Source organism: Vespa velutina, chromosome 1 (assembly GCF_912470025.1).
Source record: "Vespa velutina chromosome 1, iVesVel2.1, whole genome shotgun sequence".
Lineage (NCBI taxonomy): Eukaryota > Metazoa > Arthropoda > Insecta > Hymenoptera > Vespidae > Vespa > Vespa velutina.
In genome coordinates this window covers 19751049-19771021 of record NC_062188.1, presented here as the reverse complement: position 1 = coordinate 19771021, position 19973 = coordinate 19751049, and the positions used below count along the sequence as shown (strand labels likewise).

Below are 19973 nucleotides of genomic sequence, written 5' to 3'. Positions count from 1 at the left end.
TTTTGTTATATTATTTTGTATAAACGGTTTGTAACAACAATGAAAATTATTGTTAGGTATTGCAGTACATATTAAATATTTTTTCTTTTTTATAATTCTATTAAGACTGTTCATCATCCATGGTTTTATGATAGTTCACGCCAATGAGTACGACAACAATGAGTACGAGTGTAATTTTTCAAAGACTTTGATGATTAAGATCTTATTTCGAAGATAAAGGTTTCAACGAGGACATGGCTTTCTCGAATTTTTGAAAAAGCTTCATTTTCATTGAAAAATATCGAGTCAAGATATGGCGTTTCTTCGAGAATAGTTTATGCATAAAAATAAAACAATTTTAAAAATACAAGGAAGCCATATCCTCGATTATACCTTTAATTTTAAAATGAGATCTTGTTTACTAAAATCGATCAAAAATTATTCTTAGAGTCGCTGTTATCATAAACGCTGTTTTCGTGAAAGAAGTATTCTATAGTGGCGCCATTTGAACTACGCGGCAAGGTACAAGAAGCTCGTAATTAATACAATTATAAAAATAAAAAAGATAAAAAGCTTCAGTAATGTGTGCTTTTTATTAACACAAAGTAGACGATTGCATCCTTATTGGATGCGTAAACGGATGGTTAGATTTTCTCGTCCATTTCAAACGCAACGAAATGTATTTTGCGATGCTCACATAGAGAAATCACGATAATACATTTTGAGATTTCAATGAGTTTTCGAAAGATGATTCTATGGAAAAAATAATGAAATACGTATTTAACAATTCATGCCAAGGGTGTCTTTCAAATAAATATTATTTGTGGAGTATATTAAATTAATATCTAAAACAATAGTTCGTTCGTTTAAACATTAAAAAGATCGAAATGCGCGGCAAATTTAAAATAATTTTAATATAAAATTTCAATATTTACTTACGATAATTTTTGAATCATTTCTAATGTCTCTAATGTACACGGAGTACGATTAAGTATTTTATAATATTTAAACAAGTTATTTAAGCTTATAGACTGTTATGGCGCAGAAAGTGTTTTCCCGTTTACGCTTATAGTTCATATATTTTATCCATAATTGTTGTTAAAGTCATACACGTTTCGTACGAAAAATGATGAATTGCCTGAAGTCTTCAATTTTATAGTTTTTTTTTTATTTTTTATTTTTTTTTTTTACGATATAAACTTTTCCAAATAGGGATATTTTTTCTCAATGTCTGATTTGATTCTCCATCTAGAGGAAATAAATTGAACTATTAAAAATACATGAGCATACATATATACTTGCTGATGGTGTATTATATTGATGGTATATTTCATTCATATACAAACACATATTTATGCTGTAGTAGTAGTAGTTCATTAATCAGGTAGAGGATCGTTATTGGATATATTTTATATCCTAGTTTATTATAAAAAATTTTCGTCGGGATAAAATTTCTAAATCTGCATATTAAATTATATATTGTTTTGTTTTTTCTTTTTCTTTTCTTTTTTTTCTTTTTCTGTTTTTTCAAATTCAATTTTACTTATGAACGTAACGAATAAAACAAAAGAAAAATTTGAGTAACCAATCGTTTCGCAGAAAAAAAAAAAAAAAAAGATCCTTCAAATCCAAGATACTGTGCTAACCTAGTAAAATATCGATAGAGATTCATTCTTTCAGAATATATTTAATATAAAATAAGTTTAATGGAATTGTGTTTTGATAATGTAATATGATTATGTGAAAATGATTATTTAATATTATTAGAGAGTGACACTCATGAGTAATTGTCGAAATGTATCATAGAAAATCGAAATCAGGTGAAAATTATTATACTGTCTACGTATGTACGTAACTGTGCAATTGCAAATTATATAATTTATATTTATGGCAATCCATGAAAAGAAAATAATTTATTTTGCATGTACATTTTATAACATCTTCTTCGTTAAATTGTTATACGATGTTTTTCATTTCGTATTTCGTATTCTTTTTTTTATTTCATGCATATACGTGCAGTTTATCGATTATGTGCGGTCCCATTGTTGCCATCTTTAATTTTGCAAAGTAGTAAATTCTTGAGTACCACGTGATCTATCGTATACAAATGACCGTTGCAGTCAGTTTAAGACGGTTCTGTTGTAGTGTCATAATACTAATGTGAATAATTATCAGAATAAAAATGTTATAATCTTAATCAGTGTTTTATATATATATATATATATGTATGTGTATATATATATATATATATATATATATGAAGTTAATTATAAATATCAGTATTACACATGAAAGATAAGCGTCATTTAATGTAAACGAATTTCTTTCAATAATATAGGTTATGATATCGTGGAGGTATCTTTAAATATGCTCGATTGAATGCATCACATTGATTCTTTATTCTTGTGTACCTTATATTTTCAACAACAGCAAAATGACTTAGCGTAAGTTATATATTTTCTTTCTTCATTTTCATCGATAAGATTTATTTTGTTTATTTGTAAGCGGTATTTATAACGTATATGTAATTTAAATGTACTTCTTCGAAAGAAAAAAGAAAAATCAATTTATGGTCAAATCAATTGTAATTATACATACATATATATATATATATATATGTATATATATATAAGGTATATAATATATATATATATGTGTATATAAGGTAAATAACATGAAACAAGAACTGTAAAGATTGTATATAAATTGATTAGTTAACAATATGTTCTATTTTTATTGACTTAAGATTTTTATCATTTTCAGTTAATAATTAATAAGGAAAATTGTATAAGTGTAAATCTATAGATTTACAAAAAGTAGTTCTACTTAGAGGTATCTATATCCGTCAAAAATGAAAATATGAGTAATAATTGTAAAAAAGAAGACATAGGCCTTAAAAAAAAATATGTCTTCTTTAACGACCCAGATATTATTGTTAAGCGTGCAGAGAGTTTGGTTAATGTAAGTATATAATTATATTTATTTGTATATTCTTTTTTTTTTTTTTTTTTTTTTCTTGTTTGTTTTTATTTTTGGCTTTGTTAGATTCTGTATTATGGATTTGTTTTTATAATTACAGACACAACTTAGATCACATCTTGGATTAAAGAAACAGCAAGTAGATGATAGTAAGGTAGATTTGAAAGAAAAGACCAATGATATAGCACAGCTTGATTTTAAAAATGTAGAAAATTTGTTGTCTTTTCATCCTGTACAACCATATCCGTTTACATTTATTAGTGCAGTAAAACGAAAACTCTCTCTTGGTGATCATCCCGATACGCAGAAAAAATTATATGACTCTGGTAATAGAACAGAAGCTGAAGTATATTCGAGGGAATTAAAATTTAGCAGTAATCATAATTTATATCAAGCAATGCAAAATATGGCTTTTAGAGAGCCATTAAAAGTACCAGATTTAAAAATGTCTACGAAGACATTAGATTATTCTTCTAAAGACAATCCTAGCTCAAAAGATGTTGCTGGAATAAAATTGGCTGTATCTTCTAATGATTTTGTGCCTGAAAGATCGGAAAAAACATCGAGAGAAAGAGTACAAAGGAAATTAGATTTTTCTGAGGGGCCATCCGTAGTTGCTTGTGAAAATATCGAACCTTTAAAAGCACCAAATGTTTCAATAGCATCTAGTTTCTCTAAAAAGAAAGAGCACGTTAGAGAAAGTTCTAGGGAAAAGGAAAATAGATCAAAAAGAATAAGAAAGGATGATTCTTTGTATACAAAAAGTGATGAAATATTGTATTCTTCATCGGATTTTAGTAAAAGATCTAAAAGTCCAAGACACGTTTCCAGAAAGGATATTACAGACAATACAAGTGGTTCTATATCGGTAGGGAGAATTAAAACTGATCGTTTGCCTTTATTTTTACCAAGGGAAAGTGATTTTGTATTGACAAAGCCAAAAACAAAAAATTTTGCAACTTCTACGACTAGAAAGGATAATGATAAAAAACATAGGTGTTCCAATGTACAATCTGCGAAATTAAGAGACACTTCTTTAGAATGTAAAAATAAGACGGGTGGTAATGAATCGCATTCTCAAAAAAATATTATAAAAGATACGACTAGAAGTATGGTATTCGATAATATAGAATATAAATGCAAAGAAGATTTGCAACCATTGAAACAAACTGATGAGCACAAATATAAATCGGATAATAAACAAGTTAAACAACAAAATAAAGTGTTAAATCAGTCTTTTAACAAACAACAAGGAGGTATAGGATTTAAAGAGCATAATAAGAGAATATATGATAAAACTAAGACATCTATAAATAGAATTGAAGGAAAACATTATGTTACATATTCAGATACTTCTGGTGATATTGAGATTGTATCTGACTCCAATACCAGTTTAAAAAAACGTAGCAGCACCTGCTCCGCAGTTTTTACTCAACAGTCGCAGAGTAAAGATATTGATAAATCTCAAACAATGCAAAGCTTACATTCTAAGAAATCAGGGAAAGATAATGAGAATTCAAATTATATTGAAAATTCTTCTTTAGAATGTACAGACGTAAGCAGTAATAAAAATGAACCTTTTTCTCAAGATATTAATTTATCTAATAAACTTCAAAGTAGTAATAATGATTTAACTGATTTGAATGAAAGCTTATTACCAGAAGCCTTGTTAGATCCAAGAAGGATATCTTTTAGAGATGAAAATTATACGCAAGAGGAGTTTCGCGATTTAATTACACCCGATATGAATCTAATATTTCGATCGAAAAGAAAAAAACAAATGGCACAGAGTAATAATGATACCAATGTTGATTGTGGAAAAGCTTCGAAATATAAAACAACTGCGAAACCAGAAACAATGCAACATGGAATACAGCTTGTGAGTATATATAAAATTCTATCTGACATTATAGATATATTAATTTTGTAATATTTTATAATTTTACAAAATAAAATTTTTCAGCTTCATCCGACAGCTTTGCATATGCAGTTTCAAGCAGAGTTACATCTATTAGACTCAATGAATGAATCACTTAGGCAAGTTATGGATGTGGAGAAAAGTTTTTATAATGTAAAAAATGAACAAGAAAAGGAATTAATACAGAAACAAAGTCAGGTCACTGATGAATTGATATTACACTTGGACGATATAGGAAAAAGTGGTACAATAGATAAGGAAAATACGGACAAAGGTAAATTTATATAAACATATAAGTTCTACAATTGCGATTGAGTATTTGTTTGTTTTTTTTTTTCTTTCTTCTTTTTTTTTCTTTTTTTCTTTTCTTTTTTTTTTTTTTCTTTTTTTTTTTTTTTTGTTTTCTCCCACAGTAGTATCACAAATTAATGACAATACAGGGATAGAAAAAGTTGTTACTGACAAACGAATGACGAATAAAATTGATGAAGCTTCTTTCATTGATGAACAACAATCGTTCATGAAGAAAGAGGAAACAGATGAACAGAACAATAATTTAAGGAAAAGAACTAAATCGGTCATTGAAGTAGCAGAAGTTCAGACTCAAACAGTTAATGATATTGGAACTCAAACCGACATATATCCAGGACGACGTAATTTATCTAATAGATTTTTGGAAATTCATGAAAATGCACATGGACAGGAATTATCTTTAGAAGATTGTGAAATTCCATTACTTTCTTTAGGCTCTAGAGATCAATTTGAAGATTTGGATCAGCTAGAAGATCTTTCATTGCCTAGTAAAGTAAGAACAATGTCGGAGATCAGTTTACATGAAACTACATCTTCTATAAAAACAGAAACTGGTACAGAAATTAGTATTTCTACGAGAGATGTAACTTGTTCTTTTAACAAATATTTAGATTTAGAGGTAAGATCATGTTTTTCTTTTATATATATATATATATATATATATATATATATATATAAATGGACATTTATAACATTAAAAAAATATATTGTACTTTTATTAGATAGCTCAATTGATAAAAGATGAGAAACAAAGATATGACAAGATAGAAATGTTGTTCAAGTCGCGTGAAAAAACATTACACGATAGGACAAAGAAATTAGTGAAATTGGAAGAGCAAAAAAGAGCATTGAGAGATACTGGCCAAGATAGTCGTATTAGTTCGGTTAAGAAGAAGCAAAGGGCCTTATTATTAAAATTACAACAGGAGAAAGATGAGATGAATAGGTATACGACTATTAATTATGAGATATTCTTTATTATTTATTATTAATTTGATTAACATTATCTGATGGCTTTATTTAAAACAGATTGAAAGAACTTCATAAAATTGCGAGCCAAGAGCGTAAATTAATGTTACAAAAGCAAAGGAACATGTTTAATCCTCAAATGTCTACGAAAAATATTTTAACGAAATTAAAAAGAAGTGCTGATAGTCAATCTCCACGTAGATTATCTGGCCCAATGAAAGGCTACGATATACGGAGTAACAGTTCAATGAGTTCTTTAGTAGACTCTGATAAATCTCAACATGATAAATCACAAATAGACCCGAAAATACAATTGACGGAGAATGATTTGCAATTTCAGAAAGTGGGTTTATCAAGTGCTGAAAAAATTGCAAACTTAGTGGACGAATCTAATATTTCATTATTAAAATATGATAAATTAAACGACACCATGGAAGATTTAAAATCACAAAACAAATATATTCTTAATTCTCAGAAGGGTAGTAATAATAAATTAAAGTACGAGTTGAGATCTCGTAAGTTTGAAGAAAAAATGCCTAAAGCAGATATTATAAAATTGAGATCCCATCAGCTTGATGTCGAATCGAAATTAATGCAAGGACATTGTGTGAATGTAGCTGGGCATGTACATGAGAAACAAAAGACTATTAGTTTACAATCATTACAAGATTTAGATAATACAATTACAGAATATATTAAGTCAGAATCTGATACTTTAGTAGACGAATTATCAAAAAAATCTAAGTCATCGCAAGTTGACTTTCGAAGTGTGATATCGTCAAAAGATAAAGAACCATTTTCCAGGGATACAGCGGTAAATACTGAAACGATACAAGAACAAATAACTTCCATCGATCAAGATGCTTTGTCAAAGACATCAAAGTCTTCTCAAGTTTCCGAAGATACCTTTCAAACTCATTCAAGAAATTCAACTAAAACGGATAAATCAATTTCTAGTGATAAAGAAATTACAAAAAAATTTCAACAAAATTCCGAATTTAAAGCAAGCACTAAACGGAAAAATTCTAAATGTCAAAGAACAAGATCATCATCTACCATATTAACGGAAAATATATTAAGATCAAAATCAAGTTCTCAAATAGAAGAATTTACAAAACACCATAACAAACGTACAAAAATAGAAAATGAATTCATTCAATCGGATAGAAATGACGAAGGTTCTATTTTAGATGAGCTTGATCTTAGTACTGATCAGACTATTAATCAGAATGCTATTGAAGTTTTAATCAGGCAATCAAATGCTATGAAAGACAAAAATTCCAAATTATTTGCTGATATAATAGATGAAAGCAAAGAAAATATTTCGGTACAAAATGTTTTTGAAAGAAGTCTTGAAAATTATAATGAAAACAATTATCCTTCCAAGGATAAAGGAAAGAGTACACAAAATTGTGGTGATATATCTGCTAGATCTCAGCTTGGTACATTTGCTATTTCAAATCATAATTCTGTAGATAATGAGAAAGAGTATACTAGATCAATAGTTATCAGATCACAGAATCATGATTATAAAACTTCAAAAAAGCTCGAACAGTAAGTAATATTTTGTCGTGTATATTTAGTAAAGTAATTTTTTCATTTAACATGATTCTCTATTCTCTGATATATCACCATTAATAATCAAATAAATAATTTACTGAATCTCTGCAGCCATATATAAGATTTCTAATAATACACCCAAAATGTGTATTCACCATGAAGTCAACCATTGTAAAAATAGATTCTCTTCAGTGGCTAACTGCATGCTGGTGTTATTGCAGAATTTATACTTGGTGCAGAAATTTTGAATATAATCTGTTCTTTTCATTGTTATATTATAACTATTCAGTCATATTATAATCATTTAATTTGTAATTGCCATATTGCCTGATATATCTCACACAATATATATGTGTATATATATATATATATATATATATATATATATATATCTGATGTTATGTGAACATAAATGATATTTTAAATAATAATACATTATGCAGAATTTTAAATGCACGAGAAGCAGCACTTGTATCGCGTAGAAATTGTGTAGAAGAGTGGATGGCATGGGATGCACGATTAAGAGCAGAAGAAGAACGTGTTGCACGGATGGAACAAGCTGCATATAAACTTGTCACTGCAACTTCTGCTTTATCTCATCAAGGTAAAGAATTTTTATTTCCAAATATTAATCTATTCCTTAATAATTAGTAAATTATTATAAAATTTTAATTATAGAGAGTATATGTGTATGTTTATATATATATATATATATTTTTTTTTTTTTTTTTTTTTTTTTTTATAGATTCTACACTCTCATCTGATACAAGTGATGTGGAAGGAAGAATAGAATTATTAACAGAAAAATTAGCGGAGCGTAGAATAGAAATGTCACGTTTAAAAAAAGAAGCTAGGAAGCAAACGAAACAAAAGCTAAAAGCATTAGAAGCAAATTTGTTAAATCAAATTAAGGTCTGTATTTTATATAATTTTCTAAACAATTTTATAAATCTTTGTACAATACTAATATGTTAGGGTCTTTTTTTTTTCTTTTTTTCTTCTTTTTTTTTTTTTTTTTTTTTTTTTTTTTTTTAAACAGAAATATGATACGACTATTCATGAAATGCGAAAGAAATTGGAGTCTAGAAAGGAAGCTGTGAAGGATAGTGACAAATTGGCTATAGAGTCTAAATCATTGGCAGAATTTAAAGTACCTGATATTCCGCTTAAGAGAATACAAGAAATTTATAAAAATAGTGATCTGTTACGTTCGAGATCAGAATCTGACTTATTATCAACAAAAATTCAACAAAAAGGCATTGTTAAAAATATTCAAGCTTTGATATATGAAAGTAAATGTGAAGGAACAAATTTTTCAAAGTCATCGCAAATAATTAAAAGGGACAATGTGCTGGAATCATCAAATGCTAAAAAACAAGATATTCATTATAACGTTCAGTCCATATTTGCAGATTTGAAAGATACAGAATATGAAAAACTCAGGTCTATTTCAATGTCATCAACTTCTGATGATGATCAAGGCGATAAAGCTACACATTATAATACCACATTTCATTCTAGTGGAACTCAAACTAATCACACGCTTGTTTCCGTACCAGAACAATTTACAGTTGCAATATCATCTGACAATAATTCAAAAGATATTCCAAGTGAAGTTAGCGTAGTAAATACTGATACAGATATTCTTACAGCATCTGAATTAAAACCATCAAAGAGTAATAGGAGCGATCAACTTACAATAACAGAACCAAAATCAGATTTAATTGATGTTGAACAAGTGCCTTTAAAAAGTCTTATGTCACAGTCCAACACAATAGAAACATCAAAAACAGAGAATTTAAAGCTTATTTCAAATAAATCAGAATCATATATTATTCAAAACTCCAATAAGGAACTTTCGTCTACTAATAACGATAGTGGAACGCTTACTTATTCTAAAAAATTACACTTTTTACAACTAAATAATAAAAATCTAAATGAAGATATTAATTGCCTTGAAAATGAGCTTAAAGCTCTGTCAGAAATGATGTCACGAATTAGTAGTTTATCCACCGAAAAGCATGATAATGAAGAAAAAAGTACCTTAAAAGATATATCAGAGGTGTTTTCAAAATCTGAGCTGATTGACAATAACACATCAATTTCTAATAAAGATATAAATAAAACCATTCATTCGGATATTACAGAAACAGAAATTCCCATTAAAACCGATATTAATTCTGATATCTCAAGTTATTCAGGAAGCATTTTGAAGTTGAAATCGGGCAGTGAGTCTACAGATTTAGTGAAAAATGTAAGTCACGTTATGTCTGAATTAATTCCAGAAGGGGAAACATTATTTTCAGAATCAAATCAAGAAATAGATTATAAAGCGGAAAGTAAGAAGATATTAAATGAAATCGAAAAATCAATTATATCCGAACATGCAAAAATACTTGAAGGTGATGCTAATTCTTCAAGTATACCATTGGAAACAAGTACGCAAAAGATACAAAAATTAAACAAAGATTTTCCATATTATTTATCTACTTCAGTTACTGAGAACAAATCAGAATCACCGATACCCATAGAGGATAATAAAAATCTTGAACGAGCAAAGAATACGTCTGAATCATCTTTGAATAAAAAAATAATTGATGAACAGCATGTAGCAGATGAATCTCAATTTTTAATGGAGGAATCATATGGGGAAAAATTGTCTGAAAATGTAGAAACTATTTCGACGAATATATCGGAACAATGTTCGATATATGAGGACGATAGTTCGAAAAAAGACAATGACGTAATGATTAACAAAAGTATATTACATTTCGAAGATATTTCACAATTTAAAAATACTGACGATACTTTGCAAATTGAAAATGTATCTTCTTCTGAAAATAATGAAATACATTTGTCTTCAAGAGACTTTTCTAATGGAGAAGAAATAAATACGGGTCAATATTATAATTCTAATAATAAAGATGAAGAGAATATAATTTCACAAAATGCAAATACATTGTCCGTAAATTTAAATAAACGTGACTTCAATGTAGAAGAAAATGAATCAGAAGTTATTTCCACTGAAAAAATGTCTGTAGATAAAGACGACTGGACTATATCTGATTCATTTAATATTTGCAATGACGAAGTAGAGAATGAATGGGAAAAAGCAGATAATCATGAAGTAGAATCACAGATTCACGTTAGTTCAGAAAATAAAAATATATCGCAAGTAGAAAAAGTTGCTGTCATTCATGATTTTACAGAAAATTTATCGGTTACTATAGAAGATGAGTCTATGCTTTTACCGAGGGCAGAATCTACAAATATTGATCCTCTTAATTTAAAGATTAATGAAACGGACAATGAAAAAACTACTGATGAGCTTGATGACATATTAGATATAATAGCCAGAGAAAATGATAAAGAGTATGATAATGAAGGTAGGCAATATATAAGAAGAGGTAATAAAACCGATGAAAATTTGGACAATATAAAATCTATTAAAGCATCTATCTTGGAGAAAGAAAATGAAAACAATGAATCAAATGAAATTAATATTCAAACAAAGATCATCTTAGATGCAGATAATATGGATCTTACAATAGACAGTCCATTTCCGTCTATTACATGCGATTCTTCGCTCGATGATAAATTACAAATCCACAAATTCTCAACAAGTGATAATAATAAAAATAATATTACTCCATTATATATGGAATACAATAAAAATCATATTAATGGAATTAATGACGCATTAGATGTTCCATCCAATAAATTAGATGATGTGTCCGTGATAAATATAAAATTAAACGTAGAAATAGAAGAAAAAGATATTGTCCAAAAAGAAATGGTTCAGTCTCAAGAAATAATAATAAACAAGCTGGATTCAGAATCTAAAGGAGATATATTCCCGCAATTAGAAATTAGCACTAAGATCGAATTATCCCATGAAGAACTAATTGATAAAAGTATTACCCACGGTGATAATAAGGAATCTCATGTAATTTATCTCCCTGTTACGGAAGAAGAAAGTACACATCCAATAGGAATGAAGGAAGTAGGATATTTGGAATCATTACCAGAACCAGATAGTTCTGATGGTGAACAACTTGATAATTTAATTGAAGTAGCGGAAAGTGGATTAGATGTAATAGAAAAGCATCCTGAATCATCAGAAATACATTCTAACAAGGGTGATAATTTATCAGATAATAAAGAAGACGATATTGAAATAAATGATGTACGTGAAAATGAAAATCTTCCGATTGATGATTGTCAATCTACAGAGAAACATAATAAAGCTACAACGAATGCTACCGATATTATAATTAAAGTACCATTTGAAATATTAAGAGATCCCGAATATGAAGATATCTCTGAGGAAAGCCTTGAAGTATCGGAAATTCTTGATAAAACGGAAAGTCAAAAAACGCAAGGTTTACAAAAAGGAACGACCGTGTCAGAAAATTATCAAGCGGTACATAAAACTGAAGTATTAAGGATATTGGATGAAATTACACAAAAATCATTGCCGGAGTTGGTGAAAACTTCACAAGAAGACAAAAAAGATGTGCAAACAGTTGAAACAATATCCGCTAAAGCGTTAATTCATACATCCTCGTTAGTTAATGAAAATCAAATAATACAAATAGATCAATCAATTGATCAAAATATTGAGATTATAAAGGATACGGTATCAGATAATTCCAAATTGACAGAAATTGAAACTGAAGAAGTTTCCACAGAACTGAATGATCTATTATCACAGTCAGACGGGAAACGCGTTAAAACGATAACTGACGTAGAACAGAGCGCTATACAAAAACATGAAGATGTATCGTCTGATTCTAGCGAGGGTGGTGATACACCTGCAGGTGTATCAGAGATCGAAATAGACTCTCCAAGAGATTTAAGTAACTCCAGATTGAATATCGATGCCTTGGACGATGATCTACTTAGTAATACGAATATGGGAAAACAGGATGAATCAAAAACGGATTTTCATGCAACGGCTATTGTTACGACGTCGGAAAAAGATATCGAAGCTATGATCGATAAAATAAAAGGTATTTTTTTTTATTTTTTTTTTATTATTTTTATTCTTTTTTTTCTTTATAATTTATTATTGCTGTCTATGCTAAGATTTTTACAACATGAATGAAGTATAGATAGTTTCATTCATATCATCTCTATTACATATTTATAATTTAAAGATATTAATTTATATATGCATATATATATATATATATATATATATATATAAATATATATATGTATATATAAAATATATATATATAAAATAGTCATAAATGTGTTTGATTTTCTAAGTATTATTCTGATTCTGTATCTTCATTCATCAAATCTTTTATGTAAATTCGTTTACATAATTCCATGTATTGAACTTCATTTAAACTTTTTATAATTATTATCGTTTGACCAATATTTCGTCTATATGTTAAATAAGTAAATGTGAAATGAATTGGTATTATGAATTCAAATGATAAATTTATAGTAAAAATTATGCCATGCAGAAGTGAATTTTAGGAGAAAAGAAAAAAAAAAAGAAAATATGCACTTTTAACTTATCTATTTAAATTTTCATAATGGCTGAACGCTCCTTTGCAAAGCATTGCCTGGTATAGCTATGTGTTATTTATTTTCAGAATAGCAAAGTCGAGATAATATTTACCTAAAGGTAATATATCATGAAATTTCGAATGAAACGAACATTAACTTGTTCATTTTGTACTAATCAGTGTTGCATGAATGCTTGAAATCTTATTAATTTATTGATGCACAAGAAGATTTGTAAATGTTGTATATCACGACACATTACAACAACGTTTATATAATTCTTCTATATATATATATATATATATATACATACGTATATATATTTGTATATATATATATCCAGAAAGAAAGCATCGTCTCTATAGTCATACTGGAATGTTTGATTTCCTTAGATTTTAGCATTGGTTTCATATGTGCCTTGAAAAGACATTCCGATTTTCTACTACTTTTTTCCTCTATTTTTTGAAGCACTAAAATTTGTAAAATATTGTCCCTAATGTATCGTAACAAATCTTGTTGCTTTTTCTAGACGTAACATTTATTATATTTACATTTAATATATATTATTTTAATTTAAATGCTACAGCTTCGTTGAAGCAGCCTGGCTTAGAAGTTGCCGATTTGGAAGCTAAGCTACTTCGTATACAACAACTTCAAATTGAATTAGAGGTAAAATATATTATTTAAAATACGTTGCATATTATACAATTATATTATTCACATGGATTTTCTTTTTTTTTCTTTCTTTAATAGATCAAAAAATTGGAAGCCGAAGAAGTATACTACGTTAGAGAAATACCAAATAAACCTCCACCGCCGTATACACCTCCAGGAGATAATCGAATTTCTATAGCTATTGCCTCACCTTCTCCGCCTCCTGCAGTAATACCTTCGAATATAGAAGAATTGACAGCTTTTACAGAAAAGGCTACGGCTTTAATATACAAAGCTAAACAATCCGGACAAGATATTATGAATTTAGAAGCACCTCCGGAAATTTGTGAATTAACGAAAGAAAGTAACGAGATCGCGAAAAAAGATAGAAAGATTTATAATACATTCCTTTTTGATTTATGTAAAGAAAATATTTCGGAAGTTTATCAAGCGGAATACGAGAAACCTGGTCCAAGTTGGACAAAACCAAATGTAAAGACAAAGCCAGCTATAAAAATTCCAAAGACCGTAGAAGAGCTTCATGAATATGTTAGTAAGGAAGTAGCGACATTATTTGGATTCAAAACAAAATTACAAAGGGAGAATATGGTAATGCGTTGGAGTAGAAAACGTAGAGATAGAGTCGATGAATTATTAGCGAGAGAGGCCCAGGCCGAAGAAGACGAATGGACTAAGTTTCATCACGATGAATTGGCAGTGAAAAATGGACTCACGGTGGCCATATTAGAAACATTGATTATGGAGACTACAAGTGTGGTTAAAGTGGCACATGCAAAAAAAAGAAAGGTGATGATATAGCTACTATAGCTTTAGTTGATCAAATTATAACTCGAATTCATTTTTAAAAAATGCAAACATATGCCGTATATGTTCTCGTGCAGTTCTTTCTTTTTTTTTTTTTTTTTTTTTTTATTTTATACTGCGTTGAATATTTAGCATTATTGATTATCACTCAATCGTTTACGATTAGGACAGATTTTCTTTTTTTGTTGTTGATTAGTGACCACATAATGCACAGGCTGGTTCCTATTTATTTGTAGACAGTTTACTTCTTTTTTTTTCTTTTTTTGTTTTTTTTTTTTTTTTTTGATAGAGAAAGGGCACATACAAATAAATAACAGAATTTACAGTGAGACTGAAATGATGCGTGGGTGTGAAGAATGGTGATAACGTAAGGAAAAAGCAGGCATTGACAACAAAGGTGCTCAAAAGTCTCTTGAGAATCAAATGCCCTAAGTCTATTTTAATTAATTTCACACAATTAGAGTAATAAGTAAGGTATATCATATAAAAATATTATTATATAATCAATGCATAGATTGCGGTCCGTTGTTGTGTAGATGGGTATATACCGTAGTATATTTGATTTTCGTACTTGTTTTCGTTAAAATAATAATAGTTATTAACTTTGTAACAACGTAGAATATTATGTACGACTGAACCTCGACGAAAAAATGTAAATAATTCATATCTCAATGGAAAGACAATGTAGTTTTCCTTAGAAAAGTTAGAATATATTTCAGTTTTCTATTTGCTTATTGTCGAAAGAAAAAGTTACGCAGATCATACGACGGAGATTTCATAATAGATATTATTATTTAATTATTAATATTTATGTGTATTTCAAATTACTGAGACCATGGGCTGCTCGCTATATGTAGCATCGATTATACAATAGAAGCTTTTAACTGGACACAAACATAGAGCAAATATTTATACGATGTTCCATGTTGAGCTTCTAATTAATGGAACTAACAAAATTCAAATTAAAAGACTGATATTTCGGGGCCAGTTTATCAAAATTTGTGAATTCGCGAAATTTATATGTAGATGATGAGGGTACGTTGGATATCGAGTACTAATTGGTGCTTTAGAGGTTTTCCGTGTTAAATGTTGACAACGATAAGTAGCCTTTCGAGTAAATCCCTTTAACTTAGGCCCCTTTCCAAGAGAAAAAAAAAAAAAAAAGAATGAAAGTAAGAAGGATAGAAAACGACATAAATGTTACGTTTGTTTTTACTGATCACTTTAATTTGCTAATTGTTACTTTATCTGTAAATTGTATATGTTTTAAGTTTATATGTATATGTATATATATATATATATACATACACACATATACGTACATATATATATATGTATATGTATATATATACACACACGTTAAGTCGAGTAGACGCAAATGCGATGACTTAATTTTTACGTTTGTGGTTGTGATTTAAACTTAAAGTAGAGCGCAATGTATGAAAGATCTTTAGTAAGCACTCGAAAGTTTACATCAGTTTGATTTCTTTTTTTATTATTTTACAATTTTTATATTATTTGTGTTATATAAGAATGAGATGAAATGACGATGTTTTGTTAATGTTCAAACTTAAATTAAGATTTTTAACAATAACTTGCTATCAAAGTTCTTGTCTTTCATTTATTTTCAAGAACGATCTTTTTTTTTTTTCTTTTTTCTTTTCTTCTCTTTTCTTTTCTTTTTTTTTTCTTTTTTTTTTTTTTTTCCTTTCAATATCTATAAGTTGTTATAACAGGATTTTTCGTTCGTTAACGAATATCACCGTGAATTTGATTGTGTACGTAGTTGTTACGATTAGAAGTTGTTCACGTACGTAGAGTTGGATATGTACTTAACCAATCCATAATATATTTTATAATAAATTTTGTCCAAATAATTTGTGCAAGGTATCCAGTGTTAATTTCTCTATTTACTCGACCTATAAAAATGAAACTTAGGAGAGGGTAATATAAACGATCGGACGCCATTTTTCATTTTAAGTTTTTCCAACCCCATATTTATTTTGGCAATGCCTTTTATATGAAAAAGTACAACACCATTTGTTCTCGAGAAGGTTGATACAATGATACACATTTTGGGCAAGTGGTGGACAGTAAGTGGACAGAGGAAGAAGAAGGGTAAGGCGAGGAGTGTGCAAAAAGATTGTGTGATAATATAATATATTATTTAAATATATATGATAATGGTAAACTTAATGGTAGAGATATGGATCTGTTTTTTTTTTTTGTTTCTTTTTTTTCTTTTTTTTTACTTACGCATTTTCTCTCGTAAACTCATAACAAATAAGATATATGTGACGCGTTATACAGTAGTAATAAAAAAAGAAGCGCACGTGTATCTATTCTCTGTGTGTGCGTGTGTGTTTGTTACTGTGTGTATATATGTGTGTTTCGTCTTATGTAAGTATATGTAAGTAATGTGATCATCGTATGCTTGTAAATGGATCATACGAGGTTGTTTTAATGTTTTATGTTTTTTTTTTTGTCTCTTTTTTTTCCCCTTTTCTTTTCTTTCTGTGGAGCATTCGGCGTGTTTGTTCTTTTTTCTTCTTTTTTCTTTTCTCTCTTTTCTTTTTCTTTTTTTTTTTCTTTGTTACATTGAATTTTAAGAAAAAAATTGAATCACTTTTTTTATCTTTCTTTCTTTCTTTCTTTCTTTCTTTCTTTCGTTCTTTCTCTATAACAATATATCCTAATTGTTAAGTGGGTGGAGGAGTGGGGGGGCTGGGGGCAAAAGTGTTGCGCCTTTTTCTCTATTATTTTTAATTTTCTCGTTTTTCACATACATCGGATTCTTTACTATCCCGCGTAAGAGAGAAGATTCGTGCATTAAAATTTTTTGCGCTTGAAATAGATTAGAGATACTTTTTTTTTCTTTCTTTTTATATAGAAAAATATAACCAAAGGATTTTTAAGTACGTAAGTCGAAGAATAAATAGTAGTCCATCGAGCGAGATAGAAAAAATTCGATATTTCTATAGACTTTAAATTGGAGCGGTTGTATTTAGGAATAATATTTGCAACGTCATCGCGCTATTACTCTCAACATTGTTGCAATTCACTTTTGTGACAGCAATGACTGACATTTGTCTTTCTTCCTTTTTCTCCTTTTCTTCTTTTTCTTTCTTTCTTTCTTTTTCTTTCTTTTTTTCTTTTTCATTTCTTTTTTTTTCTTTTTTTTTTCTTTTTTTTTCTTTTTTTTCTTTTTTTTTTTATAGCAGCGATTGATTTGGATCTTACTTTTTGTTATATGTTTTTTTTTCTCGTTTTTTGGTAGAGAACGCATTTTATAAATTGCTTATCCGAAGTCTAATCAGAGCACGTGATACGCTTTGATATACACATTATTATTATTATTATTATTTTTTTGTGATTTTTTTTTGTTTTTGTTTTCTTTTTTTTTTTTTTCCTTTTTTTTGTCTTTTTTCTTTTTTTAGTTTTTCAATGGAACGCAGATGTGTGTCGAACATTCGAAAATACGATTATCAATTTTTGTCGTTTAAAAACGCAGACAAGCGACGCACACATCAACAATCTCACATTTATTAGCATGCATAACGAGTAGGCGATCGTGAGAGAGTCGTTGACGCTAAACATAAAAGAGATCACGTTGAAAAATACGAAAAAATTATAATATTTTCGCGCCTTTATGATGGACAAATAAAGCGGCCAATCACGTTTCGTCTTGTACGTTCTTACGGTATTTTTTCTTTTCTTTTTTCTTTTTTTTTTTTTATTAGTTGTCAAAGAGAGAAGAAAAAATGTGATTTATTTTTTCTTGTTCGATCGAATGCGCTTCGTCTTTCTCACCTTATGTATTATGTATATATGTATGCATGTATGCATGTATGCATGTATGTATGTATGTATGTACGTATGTATGTATGTATGCTTTTATACATACAAGTAAATTAACAATGATATGTAACAACTTCGGCGTTGGTGTTTCCTTTTAAAAAAATAACGAGCGCGAGGACGTGTCGGCGTTGGCGCGTCTCGATTAAAAAATATAAAATTTCTAGTAATCTGCACGTTTAGTTTAGATATTTTGAAATAGGATATACATACATCATATAGTTTATCGTAGACCACTGCATTTTTTTTCTCTCTTTTTATTTATTATTTTATTATATTTCGGTTAAAAACTGAAAGCAGCGACGGTATGAAACAGCGTATATATATATATATGTATACATATATATATATATACACGTGTAATGTGTTCTCTTTATCTTTATTATTATTTTTATTTTCTGTTTTCTTTTTTTTTTTTGTTCTCTTTCCCTCTTTTAATTCCCTCTTTTTTTTCTTCGTCGCTTCTCTCGTATTGCCATGCTCGTATCCTCTCGGAGGCAAAAAATTTATGATTTAATTCATTACACGTATGCTTTTATTTTCTTTTTTACGTTTTTTATTATTTTCTTTTTTTTTTTTTCTTTTTTTTTTCTTTTCTTTTTTTTTTTTTCTTCGTTCGGATTTTAGATCCCACGAAAGATCGAACATCGATAGATCCTTAAAAGGAGAGAGATAGTTTAATAAAACGCGACTACGAGTAAAAACGATGGAAAGATATACTTTCGTTGCCTCTTCGAATCATTCGTCACAATGTCGTCAATTAATTTCAAATAAACTTTCTTACTTTAAATCGTTACTTTAGTAATTAATTAATTTAATTATTATAATAAATAGTTGGCACCAAGTATCGTTTCCTTTCTCGAAATTAATCGAGCTCTCTTCGATCTTTTTTGAAACGTTTTTACGTTATTTCACAGACGAAATTATCGAACACGACACGGACGAATAGACGAAAAGGTAGAAAGAGAAGGATAAACGTCAACGATCGAGAAATCTAGCATTCCCTATCTACGAGCTTTTTTTTTCTTTTTTTTTGTTTTGTTTTTTTTTTTTTTTTATTATTATTATTCTATTAGGTACGCCCACATAATTTCCCTCTCAAGATAATTATCATTTCTACCGTTCTACCATTGCTGCCTATTTTAATATATCATATTTATGTTTGTATGTTTGTATGTATTCATCTATGCATGTATGTATGTATGTATGTATGTATGTATGTATGTACGTAGGATATTACACCAGTTAGATTCGAAATTACATTTACTCTTCCGTACTCCGCTCCGATTGTCTCGGCTCGATTTTTTATTTTTTTTTTTTTTTTTTTTTTTATTTATCTTTTCTCTCTTTTTTTTCCTCTCTTCATTTCTTTTCTTTTCTTTTATTTTCTTTTCTTTCCTTT

At 28.5% G+C, this 19973-nt stretch overlaps 1 protein-coding gene across 11 annotated transcripts in view; it reads left to right on the top strand.

The window, feature by feature from the left end:
• Positions 1-1356: 1356 nt before the first annotated feature.
• Positions 1357-19973, top strand: part of LOC124952368 (centrosome-associated protein 350-like) — a 29855-nt gene continuing 11238 nt past the window's right edge. For 2 of the 11 annotated variants that reach the window (XM_047502183.1, XM_047502124.1), the window contains exons 1-12: positions 1357-2423; positions 2743-2940; positions 3059-4837; positions 4922-5150; positions 5290-5807; positions 5911-6134; positions 6218-7711; positions 8161-8321; positions 8463-8629; positions 8757-12729; positions 13824-13906; positions 13991-14698. In XM_047502183.1, the coding sequence (XP_047358139.1) occupies positions 2839-2940; positions 3059-4837; positions 4922-5150; positions 5290-5807; positions 5911-6134; positions 6218-7711; positions 8161-8321; positions 8463-8629; positions 8757-12729; positions 13824-13906; positions 13991-14698 (9438 nt within the window). In that variant the 5' untranslated portion in view covers positions 1357-2423; positions 2743-2838. Of the gene's footprint in view, positions 2424-2742; positions 2941-3058; positions 4838-4921; positions 5151-5289; positions 5808-5910; positions 6135-6217; positions 7712-8160; positions 8322-8462; positions 8630-8756; positions 12730-13326; positions 13359-13823; positions 13907-13990; positions 17167-19973 lie in introns of those variants that run through there. The other 9 variants (XM_047502134.1, XM_047502145.1, XM_047502173.1 and 6 more) reach the window with 9 other exon arrangements.